The 12,693-nt window shown below is 40.6% G+C and overlaps 1 protein-coding gene across 2 annotated transcripts in view; it reads left to right on the top strand.

Moving 5' to 3' along the window:
• Nucleotides 1-12,693, top strand: part of CAPRIN1 (cell cycle associated protein 1) — a 49,188-nt gene that overhangs the window by 21,638 nt on the left and 14,857 nt on the right. For both annotated transcript variants that reach the window (XM_025356823.1, XM_025356824.1), the window contains exons 5-11: nt 3,527-3,765; nt 3,851-3,933; nt 6,907-7,044; nt 10,379-10,431; nt 10,509-10,595; nt 11,885-12,040; nt 12,126-12,234. In XM_025356823.1, coding sequence (XP_025212608.1) covers nt 3,527-3,765; nt 3,851-3,933; nt 6,907-7,044; nt 10,379-10,431; nt 10,509-10,595; nt 11,885-12,040; nt 12,126-12,234 — 865 coding nt within the window. The remainder of the gene's footprint in view (nt 1-3,526; nt 3,766-3,850; nt 3,934-6,906; nt 7,045-10,378; nt 10,432-10,508; nt 10,596-11,884; nt 12,041-12,125; nt 12,235-12,693) is intronic.

Raw genomic sequence — 12,693 nt, 5'->3', positions numbered from 1 at the left:
AAAGGGGGCTGATGGGCAGAGGCCATCAGTGCCTTGGTTTTCTAATCTGTAAAATGGTGATAATAATTGTACCTACCTCATAGGGTTGTGCTTAGAACAGTATTTGATGCATAACTAATATATTTCAAGCACTTAATCCTTTGTTTGTTTGTTTGTTTTGTTTTGAGATACAGCGTTGCTCTGTTGACCAGGCTGGAGTGCAGTGCCGCTATCTCAGCTTGCTGCAACCTCCGCCTCCCGAGTAACTGGGACTACAGACCAGCGAGCACCACCATGCCCGTCTAATTTTTAAATTTTTAGTAGGGACGGGGTTTCGCCACGTCGGCCAGGCTTGTCTCAAACTCCTGACCCCTCAGGTGATTGGCCTGCCTCAGCCTCCCAGAGTGTTGGGATTACAGGCGTGAGCCAATGTGCCTAGCTTCAAGTACTTAATCTTAGAATTACTTATTATATCTGATCAGGGAAGGAAAATCTTTGCCTGGAAACAAAAAAAGTAATTTAATTTTGTACGTAGTGTCTTAGTCAACTTTGTGTTACTATAATGGAATGCCTGAGACTGGATAATTTATATAAAGAACATAAATTTGTTTCTCACACTTCTGGATGCTGGGAAGTCCAAGATCAAGGTACCAGCATCTTGCTGCATTACTGTGTCCTCACATGGTAGAGGGCTTAAGGGCAAGAGAGAGTGATCATACTCCTGCAAGCTCTTTTTATAGTAGTATTAATTCATTCTAAATAGCTCCCAAAAGGCCCAGCCTCCCAACACTATTGCATTGGGAGGGTTAAGTTTCCAACACTTGAATTTTTGGGGGTGCATTCAGACCATAGCACCAAAGGAGAGATTTATTCCACTTAGCTTGATGAACCCTGCCCAATTTCTTTTTCTTTTTTAAAATAGAAACAGGATTGCTATACAGTTTAATGTAACATCTATTTTGGAAGTTACTATCACTGTGTAATGAAAATACCTGTATCCTTTTTTGCTCCTCTTGTAACACTTTGGTATTTTCAGGACTTTTCTCTGAGCTTTGACTTCGTTAGCAGAGCTTTTATTTATCTTTGATCCTTTGGTATACTTTCCACAATTATTAAACATGCTTTTTGTTCAGCATTCAAGAACTTCCTTAGCCTGGCTCCAGCCTACCTTTTCGCCTTTTTCCTTCTTGAACTGTTCATTTCATACAGAATAGCTTTCTTAACTTCTTTTGCTTTGTTAACTTCCTTTCACATTCCTGCCCGTCTTCCTATGTTTCCTGCCTCCACCTACCTATAAAGACCTTCCTGCGCAGGCTGTGGTTGCTCACGCCTGTAACCCCACGGATGGATCACCTGAGGTTAGGAGTTGAAGACTAGCCTGGCCAGCGTAGTGAAACCCTGTCTCTGCTAAAAATACAAAAATTAGCCGGGCGAGGGAACACACACCTGTAATCCCAGGAGGCTGAGGCAGGAGAATTGCTTGAACTCAGGAGGTTGATGTGTCAGTGATCCAAGATTGTGCCACTGCACTCCTGGGCAAGAGTGAGACTCCATCTCAAAAACAAAACAAAAAACACCTTCCTGGCTGGTCATGGTGGCTCATACCTGTAATACTAGTATTTTAGGAGGCTGAGGTGAGAGGATTGCTTGAGGCCAGGAGTTCAAGACCCAAGACTGCCTTGGAAACATAGACCTTGCCTCAAAAAATTTTTATTAAATTATTATTATTATTATTTTTTTTGAGACGGAGTCTCGCTCTGTCGCCCGGCCTGGAGTGCAGTGGCGCGATCTCGGCTCACTGCAAGCTCCGCCTCCCGGGTTCCCGCCATTCTCCTGCCTCAGCCTCCCGAGTAGCTGGGACTACAGGCGCCGGCCACCTCGCCCGGCTAGTTTTTTCGTATTTTTTAGTAGAGACGGGGTTTCACCGTGTTAGCCAGGATGGTCTCGATCTCCTGACCTCGTGATCCGCCCGTCTCGGCCGCCCAAAGTGCTGGGATTACAGGCTTGAGCCACCGCGCCCGGCCAAATTATTTTTTCAAAAAGAATACTTTTTTTGTTTTTTGAGACAGTCTCACTGTTTCACCCAGGCTGAAGCAGTAGCATGATCTCAGCTCACTGTAGCTGTCACTTGCCATTTATTGCTAAGATATTTATTCTGCACGCTTTGTTGCCATTATAGATTTGTCTTGTTCTTTTTTTTTTTTTTTTTTTTGAGACGGAGTCTCGCTCTGCCGCCCAGGCTGGAGTGCAGTGGCCAGATCTCGGCTCACTGCAAGCTCCGCCTCCCGGGTTCACGCCATTCTCCTGCCTCAGCCTCCCGAGTAGCTGGGACTACAGGCGCCCGCCACCTCGCCCGGCTAGTTTTTTGTATTTTTTAGTAGAGACGGGGTTTCACCGTGTCAGCCAGGATGGTCTCGATCTCCTGACCTCGTGATCCGCCCATCTCGGCCTCCCAAAGTGCTGGGATTACAGGCTTGAGCCACCGCGCCCGGCCAGATTTGTCTTGTTATTGCAGCCTTCATCATTCCTCCCAGGTGTCCTTCCCCATTTTTCCCTTTAATATAGGTTTCATATGTCCCCATTTTGGTTTTCTGTGTCTTGGTTCATCCTAGTGAGGCTTGAGAAAGGAGAAAAAGTGGAAAGGAAAACATTGCCATTCCTCTTGAAAAGACTGGCCTTCCTCTGTCCCCAGCCTGATGTTAGATACACGAGAGAGGGAGAGAAATAATTGAGTTTGGCTGATGTTTTCCTTTCAGCCTTTCTAGGGAAGAAAAAAAGGAATGTGGGGAAAATACATTCAGACTTAGCTTTAGCTGTTTTTCTCCACCAGCATCATCTTATTCATAAAAAAAATTAGGCACTCTTTTCAATAGAATGGAATGTCTTTCTGAGACTGGCAGCGGATTATTTGGGGGCAAAGGGGCACTTGTGGGTTTTTGGCATTTCCTTGTGAGTCATTAGTAGATACTCAGAGTTAGAACTTTGGGTTATTTGTCCATAGAGGAGCTAGATTGAGGTAAGATTTTTATTGTTGCTGTGGTTGGGTTTCTTTTTTAATTGGCCTAGGCCTTTAAATTTCTGTATAATTTCTAACTTCATAAAATTTTTACCTTTTATATGCATAATGAAAAACTTCAGACATATATACCTAACTAAAGAAAACAGTACAATGAAACTCTTTGTACCTGTACCGAACTTGTTTATTTATCATCTCATGGTCAGTTGTATTTCACATAAATCCATATTCATTTCCTTGCTCCTTTTGCCCTCTAGATTATTTTGAAAGAAGCCCCAAACACATTGTTTCATCAGTAATATTTCAGTAGTAAAATACCTTCTAGGGAAAGAGCTGTTCTGAATTTTTAACAATTGCTTAAAATAGATTATGTTTAAAACTGTATTTGTAAGTCAGGAATCATCCTTTTGTGTACTGGGGTCATATCTCACTCATTGAGTAAAACATGCCTTATTTAAGCTGAACCTGAAATGGATTGAACTAAGTTTTATAGAACTCATTTTGGTGTTTTACATTGATATCGTTTTGCAGATTCAGAAAACAATAAAGAAGACAGCACGTCGGGAGCAGCTTATGAGAGAAGAAGCTGAACAGAAACGTTTAAAAACTGTACTTGAGCTACAATATGTTTTGGACAAATTGGGAGATGATGAAGTGCGGACTGACCTGAAACAAGGTTTGAATGGAGTGCCAATATTGTCCGAAGAGGAGCTGTCATTGTTGGATGAATTCTATAAGCTAGTAGACCCTGAACGGGACATGAGCTTGAGGTATTAGTGGTATTTGATAATAGAAACTTCTGAGTATTTAAGTTGACAACTGAAAGGTTATTAATTAGCTATTTACTATTAAAAGGTTGAATGAACAGTATGAACATGCCTCCATTCACCTGTGGGACCTGCTGGAAGGGAAGGAAAAACCTGTATGTGGAACCACCTGTGAGTATCACTGATAACTTTGATTTTATAACTAGGAATCTTTAAAAATTAATTTTCCTATGTTTATAGTTCACTTGGGAGAAAAAAAATTAGTTTTCTTTTTTTTTTTTTTTTTTGAGATGGAGTCTACTCTGTTACCCAGGCTGGAGTGTAGTGGCGTGCTCTCAGCTTACTGCAACCTCCGCCTACCGGCTTCAAGTGATTCTATCACCTCAGCCTCCCAAGTAGCTGGGATTACAGACATGCGCCACCACGCCTGGCTAATTTTTGTATTTTTAGTAGAGACAGGGTTTCGCTATGTTGGCTAGACTGGTCTCGAACTCCTTACCGTAAATGATTCACCTGCCTGGGCCTCCCAAAGTGCTGGGATTACAGATGTGAGCCACTGCGCCCAGCTAGTTTTCCTATTTAAAATTAATATTAATTGAATAAAATTTAGAAGTGTCTATATAACATTCATCTGCTATTTACTGCTTGGTTTCTTTTTTGTTTCTTTATATGTTTAATCTGTAATGTGGAAATCAGAACACAAGCAACAAACAACTGAAACTGGGAGTATGATAGTCCTAACTTCACATGGTCTTGTATGTAACTTAATTATGTTTGAGGTAGACAGATTAACATCAGATTGAGTTTCCACAGCTTTTAGTAATAGATGGGGGGACTGTTTGTTTTATGGCTGAAGTTTCATGAAACAATTATTGCATTTCATACATTCTGCTCATGTTATTGCCTTAGTTTTTCTTTAGTTTGTCTTAGACATCTGCTAATTTGAGGATGTTAGTTTTTTTCTGTATTTAAAATATTCTGATACTTGGTCTAGTTTTCTGTGTGAGCTCCTTATTCTCAAACATGCAACTGTGAACTGATTTTTTAAAAAACGGACATTCACGTTTCACTCCTTCAGTAAACTAGGAATTTACGCTTTAGCCTTTTGTGAAACCAGGGAATAGATTCTTATCTTTGCGATTTGTAAGGTTGAATTAGGAAGGTAGATTTTTGAACATAAAATGAAAGCATCTGTATTTATGCATTTTTAGCTGTTGGTTGAAAAGAAATCAGATTGAATTATAAGCTTTAGTCACCAAAATGGTATGAGCTTTAATTGGCAAAATTTAGAAGAGTATGTTTGCTTTAAGGGTACCAGTCCTTGTCTGTCCTTTCTTCATTTAAGAAATAATTTTCTTGGTTTGTTAACTTTTACTCTGGTCTGTATTTCTTTGTAAAATATGTGTTTACCTTTTTGCTTTTAGTTCTGCAAGTTCTATATGTATAAGCTTGTTAGCTTAAAAAAGTAGTTTTAGGTCAAGCTTCATCAAATTTTCATGAGCATTGCTGAGTAACAAAGGTGTTATTAAACCTTTAAGCTTATAGCTTGTTTTGGGGTTATTTTCTACCTAATCTTATTCCCACATCATAGGAATGTGACATCTTTACAATGGAAAGGTACTAATCTTTATAATGGAAAGGTACTAATATACCCAAATTAGTGTTTTTATGTACATTTGATTTGTATCTATAACTTCTTGAAAACAGTTTTGAGCCAGGAGCTGCTGAAGTGAAATAAGGAAGACATATGAAGTGTTCATTATCTAAAGAGTTGTTGGTAGTTTATTAGGATTAATTTCCCAAAGCTTTTGATACAGTATAGTCCTCAAAATTTTATTTTTCTTTACAGTGACCTATCAGGGAGTGGCCCTACTGTATAACTATTAATAATATACAAGCCAAGGAAATTGAAAGTAATAACTCTTTATACATCTCCCCCTCTGCCCTGCACTGTTTTTAAATATCCTGGTACACCAAATTCTGATAGTTTTTGTTTTTAAATATCTTTCAGTTGTCTACTTCTTTCTCTTCTACTTTTATGCCTTTCTCTTGTCTGACGCAGTTGCTTAACTGAGTCCACCCCTCTGCCTCTTTAAAATCTTTAGTGGCTTCATCTCAGTTTTATTTATATAAGTTTGTCCTTAACTTCAAGGACATTCATGGTCTGTTTTTTACCAGTTTCTGCAGCCACATCTTTCCCTATGCTTTTTCTTTGTTCCCTGTATTTTAGCCATAGTGGCTTCCTTTCCTTTTCTTGTATTTGACATCCTTTGTATAGGACTTTGTAATGCTCTTTCCTCCATCTTGAAACACTTCCACCCCTCTACTCTTCTATATTTCAACTCTTGTAGCACTTACCTAGGAAAGCCTTTTGTGGCCTCACTCTGATTGGGTCCAATCCATTGTACTTCTGTGTAGTACTTTTCACAGATGTAAGTTTTCTGTAGTTGTATTTGATACCACCTCTGTTAGACCATAAGCTTATTGAGGGGAGATACTGTGTCTTTACATACCTTTTTGCTTTCCTAGTGCCTAGCATATTGCCTAATATGTAGTAGGTGCTGAATAAATACTTTTTGAATGAATAAATGTTAAATGTCATCTTTTTCCCCCTGACTAATTTACTTAAAATACATAAAGTTCAGGCCGGGCACGGTGGCTCATGCCTGTTAATCCCAGCCATTTGGGAAGCCGAGGTGGGCAGATCACCTGAGGTCAGACCTTCACAGGGCAACATGGTGAAACCCCGCCTCTACTAAAAATACAAAAATTGGCTGAACATGGTGGTACGCACCTGTAATCTCAGCTACTTGGGAGGCTGAGGAATAAGAATTGCATGAGTCTGGGAGGCAGAGGTTGCAGTGAGCTGAGATAACGCCACTGCACTCCAACCTGGGTTTCAGAGCAAGACTGTATCTCAAAAACAAACAAAAAACCCCGTAAAGTTTAATATAAGCACATTCTTCTTGTTCCCTATCATTCTGTAATACATTTCTGTTCTTGGTGAAATGTAATCTTTTTATGTGTATATGTGTTTTAGTAATGGTTGTTTTTTAATCACAATATTTTATAGAATGTTGGATCTTCTTCAAGCCAGGCATCCTCAGATAAGTCTTACATTATAATTCATGCTCTTTTTCTTAGATAAAGTTCTGAAGGAAATTGTTGAGCGTGTTTTTCAGTCAAACTACTTTGACAGCACCCACAACCACCAGAATGGGTTGTGTGAGGAAGAAGAGGCAGCCTCAGCACCTGCAGTTGAAGACCAGGTACCTGAAGCTGGTGAGTATTAGGTGGATATGAACTTTAGTTTAGGGTTCTGGTTTTATTTGATTTTGCTACAAGTTTATATATGTACTTAGTTTTCATATATGTACACTAGATTTTATTTTTAAAGAGACTTTAAGCATGACAAACTGTTAAGAGAGATTATTGAGTAATTCCTACCAGTATTCATTATCAGTCATTTGTCTTACTAGTCTTGATCACTATTACAAACTGATAGTTCTTTTGCAGCAGTATTGATGGGCAGGAGTATGGGTGAGGGCCAGCTGTTAACAAGGATTTTCAAATAGGTTTCTGTCTGAAATGCCCAGATTTGCTGTTTACCATGCCATTGCATTGGATGAATAGTATGAATTGCTTTTGTTTTGTTTTAATCATGGGGAGATTATAACTCCATAATCTTGAACTATAAATTCCTCCAAGGCAAGGAGTCTTTTCCAGTTAATTTTATCATGGGACACAACACTAATTATATAGCTAGACACCGAACTGTGAATACTTTTATGGTAACTCTTACATTGATGAGTGAAATTCTGAATACAAGGAAACATCGGAGTATAAATTTTGCTAGAATCAGAGTACCTGAATTTAAATCTTGGCTTCAACATTTACTAGCTTTGTAACTTTGGGCAAGTTAGTAAAACTCTTGTACCTCAGATTCCCTATTTAGAAAATACGTCAAGGCTGGGCGCGGTGGCTCATGCCTGTAATCCCAGCACTTTGGGAGGCCGAGGCGGGCGGATCACGAGGTCAGGAGATCGAGACCATCCTGGCTAACATGGTGAAACACCGTCTCTACTAAAAATACAAAAAATTATCCGGGCGTGGTGGCGGGCGCCTGTAGTCCCAGCTACTCGGGAGGCTGAGGCAGGAGAATGGCGTGAATCCGGGAGGCGGAGATTGCAGTGAGCCAAGATCTTGCCACTGCACTCCAGCCTGGGTGATACAGCAAGACTCCGTCTCAAAAAGAAAATATGTCAAGTGTGTATATAGTGCCTGGCACACGGTAAGCACTTGGTAACGGGTAGCTAGTAGGTTGAAACTAGAAGGGAAGATTGTACATTGGTAGGATTAGTAGTTGGAGATTAATATAAGGCAATCTTTTTCCCCCTCTTACAACTTTACTAAGTAAGATTTTTATTTTATTTTATTTTTTTTTTATTTTTTTTTATTTTTTTTTTTGAGACGGAGTCTCGCGCTGTGTCACCCAGGCTGGAGTACAGTGGCGCGATCTCGGCTCACTGCAAGCTCCGCCTCCCAGGTTCAGGCCATTCTCCTGCCTCAGCCTCCGAGTAGCTGGGACTACAGGCGCCCGCCACCACGCCCGGCTAGTTTTTTGTATTTTTAGTAGAGACGGGGTTTCACCATGTTAGCCAGGATGGTCTCGATCTCCTGACCTCGTGATCCGCCCGCCTCGGCCTCCCAAAGTGCTGGGATTACAGGCTTGAGCCACCGCGCCCGGCCTAAGTAAGATTTTTAATCTGTATGCTGCTTTATACTATTACTTATGAGAAGAAAGAGGGCTTTTAATATAGTAGCTCTTTATTTGCGTTATACATGATCTGAAATAGCTACTGTTGAACCTAAAGTAATTAATTCTGGAATAAATGGTAAAGAAAACTTTCTAAAATATAAAACACTGTTAATTTAAAAATACGTTTGTAAGTAAATTTAGATTATGTGATGGTGAACTATTTACTTTGTTTGGAATTTAAGTTGAATTTTTTTTTTTTTTTTTTTGAGACAGTCTCTTGTCTGTCACCCAGGCTGGAGTGCAGTGGCGTGATCCTGGCTCACTGCAGCCTCTTGCCTCCCGGGTTCAAGCGATTATCCTGCCTCAGGCTCCTGAGTAGCAGGGACTACAGGCGCACACCACCACGCCAGGCTAATTTTTGTATTTTCAGTAGAGATGGGGTTTCACCATGTTGGTCAGGCTGATGTCGAACTCCTGACCTCAGGTATCCACCCGCCTTGGCCTCCCAAAGTGCTGGGATTAAAGGCGTGAGCCACTGCGCCCAGCCTTGTTTTTTTTTTGAGTCAGAGTCTAGCTCTGTTGCCCAGGCTGGAGTGTAGTGGCATGATCTTGGCTTACTGCAGTTTCTACTTCCAAGGGTCAAGCAATTCTCCTGCCTTAGCCTCTCGAGTAGCTGGGATTACAGGTGCACAACACCACGCTTGGCTGATCATTTATATCTTTAGTAGAGATAGGGTTTGACCATATCGGCCAGGCCGGTCTCGAGCTCCTGACCTCAAGTGATCCGCCTGCGTTGGCCTCCCAAAGTCCTGAGATTATAGGCGTGAGCCACCATACCTGGCCTTAAGTTAAATTCTTTTTTTGGGCACTGAATCTCACTCTATCACCCAGGCTGGAGTGTAGTGGCACGATCTCAGCTTGCTGCAACCTCTGCCTCCCGGGTTCAAGTGATTCTCGTGCCTCACCCTTCCCAGTAACTGGTATTACAGGCACACACCACCACGTCTGGCTAATTTTTGTATTTTTAGTAGAGACGGGGTTTCACCATGTTGGCCAGGCTAGTCTCAAGCCCCTGACCTCAGGTGATCCCCCTGTCCCGGCCTCCCAAAGTGCTGGGATTACAGGCGTGAGCCACCGCGCCTGGCCTAGTTGAATTCTTAACTTCAAAAAAGATTTATTGTACTTTATGGTATCATTTCTAAAAATAGACTTTATTTATATTTATTTATTTATTTTTTGAGATGGAGTTTTGTTCTTGTTTCCCAGGCTGGAGCGCAATGGCCTGATCTCGGCTCACTGCAGCCTCCGCCTCCCGGGTTCAAGCGATTCTCCTGCCTCAGCCTCCTGAGTAACTGGGATTACAGGCGTCCAGTACCATGCCTGGCCAATTTTTTGCATTTTTAGTAGAGATGGGGTTTCACCAGATTGGCCAGGTTGGTCTCGAACTCTTGACCTCAGGTGTGCACCCATCTTGGTCTTCCAAAGTGCTGGGATTATAGGCATGAGCCACTGTGCCCAGCCGACTTTATTTTTTAGAGCAGTTTTAGGCTCACAGCAAAACTGAACAGAAGGTGTAGCCATCTCCCATTTACTTTCTACCCTCACTGATGCACAGCCTCCCTCATTGTCAGCATCCACCTGACCAGAGTGGTACATTTGTTAACAATTGATAAACCCCCACTGACACATTATTATCACCCAAAGTCCATAGTTTACATTTGGGTTTACTCTTAGTGTTGTAATTCTCTGGGTTTGGACAAATGTATGATGACATGTTATCTACCAATATCACGCAGAGTAGAGTAGTATTACTGACCTAAAAATCCTTTTGTTTTGCACCATTTTTTAACCTCTTAGAACCTGAACCAGCAGAAGAGTACACTGAGCAAAGTGAAGTTGAATCAACAGAGGTATGATTTTAATTTAATGCTGCCTTTACTTTGCTGCCTTTCAAACAAATGTCTCAAACATTTACTTTGCTTTGCAGTATGTAAATAGACAGTTCATGGCAGAAACACAGTTCACCAGTGGTGAAAAGGAGCAGGTAGATGAGTGGACAGTTGAAACGGTTGAGGTAAGAGTTCTCTGTATTGCAAGGTTGCTGTCTTTGTCTTCACTTAGTAATTTTTATCTCTACTGAGAACAAATTAAGATTGTTTTTTGCATTATTAGTACATTTATTATAATAACAAACTCATTACACCAGACTGTTACTTCGAAAAAATGAATGTTTATCCCTGTGGATGTTTAATAGGATCACTGTTTTGCTGAACCAATGTAAAAAAATTATTTTATACAAAGTTATATGTGGATTAATCTGTTACCATGATTTGTCTCTTACTGAAATTAGGTTGCTTTGTAAAAATCAGGGCTCCTACACTGATCTGTGTTTTGGGGTATCATCTTGTACTCCTTTACCCTAATGCTGTTTGGTCACCAGGCTGTAGACTTCCTCTAGTGTTTTCTAATGCTGTCTCTCAACTGATACGATGATTTTTTTTTGGGTCCTCATGTCTAGTTCAGTGACTCTCTTCATATTACTCCTCTCTGACTGCCTCTGGACCATCCTATTCATTGTCACAACTTAATTTTATTGGAAAAGTTAGCTTTAAGTTACTTGTACTTGAGGCTCTCAGTGATGCCTTGTTACCTGTAAGATACAGTCCAAAAAAACCTTACCAATGGGTCCTGGCCTTCCTTTTGATCCTCTTTTAGATGTCTTTCTTTACACCCCCAAAGTGCAGGAAAATAGCTGTAAGCTGAGGGTAATATGCTTTTCTTTTTAATATGTTATTCTTCTATCAAGACCATTCTCCTGGCCGGGCATGATGGCTCATGCCTGTAATCCCAGCACTTTGTGGGGCTGAGGCAGGTGGATCACATGAGGCCAAGAGTTGGAGACCAGCCTGGCCAACATGGTGTGAAACCCTGTCTCTACTAAAAATACAAAAATTAGCTGGGCGTGGTGGTGGGTGCCTGTAATCCCAGCTACTTGAGAGGCTGAGGCAGGAAAATTGCTTGAACCTGGGAGATAGAGGCTACAGTGAGCCGAGATCCTGCCACTGCTCTCCAGCCTGGGCTACAGAGCTAGATTCCATCTCAAAAATAAAAATTAATCAATCAATCAGTCAACCAACCTGAAATGCTACATAGTGGTCCTATGGAACTGAAACACTGTAGAAGTGACGATATTTTTCAGAATGTTAAATTTGGCATAAATGTAGTCCATTTGTGTAACTGCATTAAAGCCTGTTCTGTTTATAGTATTAGATGGTATATGTAGTTTGGGGGACACATCATGATAGTAGTGAGTGAAGCTTTTTTGCTCTCCTGTTGTTTCTCATCCTGTTTTTTCTACCTTAGGTGGTAAATTCACTCCAGCAGCAACCTCAGGCTGCATCCCCTTCAGTACCAGAGCCCCACTCGTTGACTCCAGTGGCTCAGGCAGATCCCCTTGTGAGAAGACAGCGAGTACAAGATCTTATGGCACAAATGCAGGGTCCCTATAATTTCATACAGGTATGTTCATTTTAGTCAAACACTGTAACAGAAACTTTAAGTGTTTATATTATTTGACTTTATTCTATCCTAACTTAACCTGTAGGATTCAATGCTGGATTTTGAAAACCAGACACTCGATCCTGCCATTGTATCTGCACAGCCTATGAATCCAACACAAAACATGGACATGCCCCAGCTGGTTTGCCCTCCAGGTTAGTAGTGGTACATTTGTATGTGAGAGAAGTATAAGGCCAGTACTTTTCAGGTTTTATAAAGTTTGTGAAAATTAATTTTATTTTAATGACTTTAATTTTGACTTAGGTCTTTTAATTTGATAAAAAGAATGTTATCGTTCCTATAATTTGAATTAAAAATGTAGTTCCATAATTGTTTATTTTTAAACTTTTTATTGCCATGTAGACATAGAAAAATATATGCAAGTTTAATGAGTTTTTATAAACTGAAAACACCTGCACCTAGATTAAGAAATGAAACATTACCAGTACCCCAGAAACCTACATTGTGTTTCCTTTCAATCACTAGTTATCCTTGCCCCTAGCGATAGCAATCACTTCCGTACTTGTAACTATAATAGACCAGTTTTGCCTGTTTTTGTAACTTTAACAAGTGAAATTTTGCTTGGCTTTTAAAATTTCCAAATTTAGGAGTAA

This window comes from Theropithecus gelada, chromosome 14 (assembly GCF_003255815.1).
Source record: "Theropithecus gelada isolate Dixy chromosome 14, Tgel_1.0, whole genome shotgun sequence".
NCBI lineage: Eukaryota > Metazoa > Chordata > Mammalia > Primates > Cercopithecidae > Theropithecus > Theropithecus gelada.
This window is presented reverse-complemented; position numbering and strand designations above follow the sequence as displayed.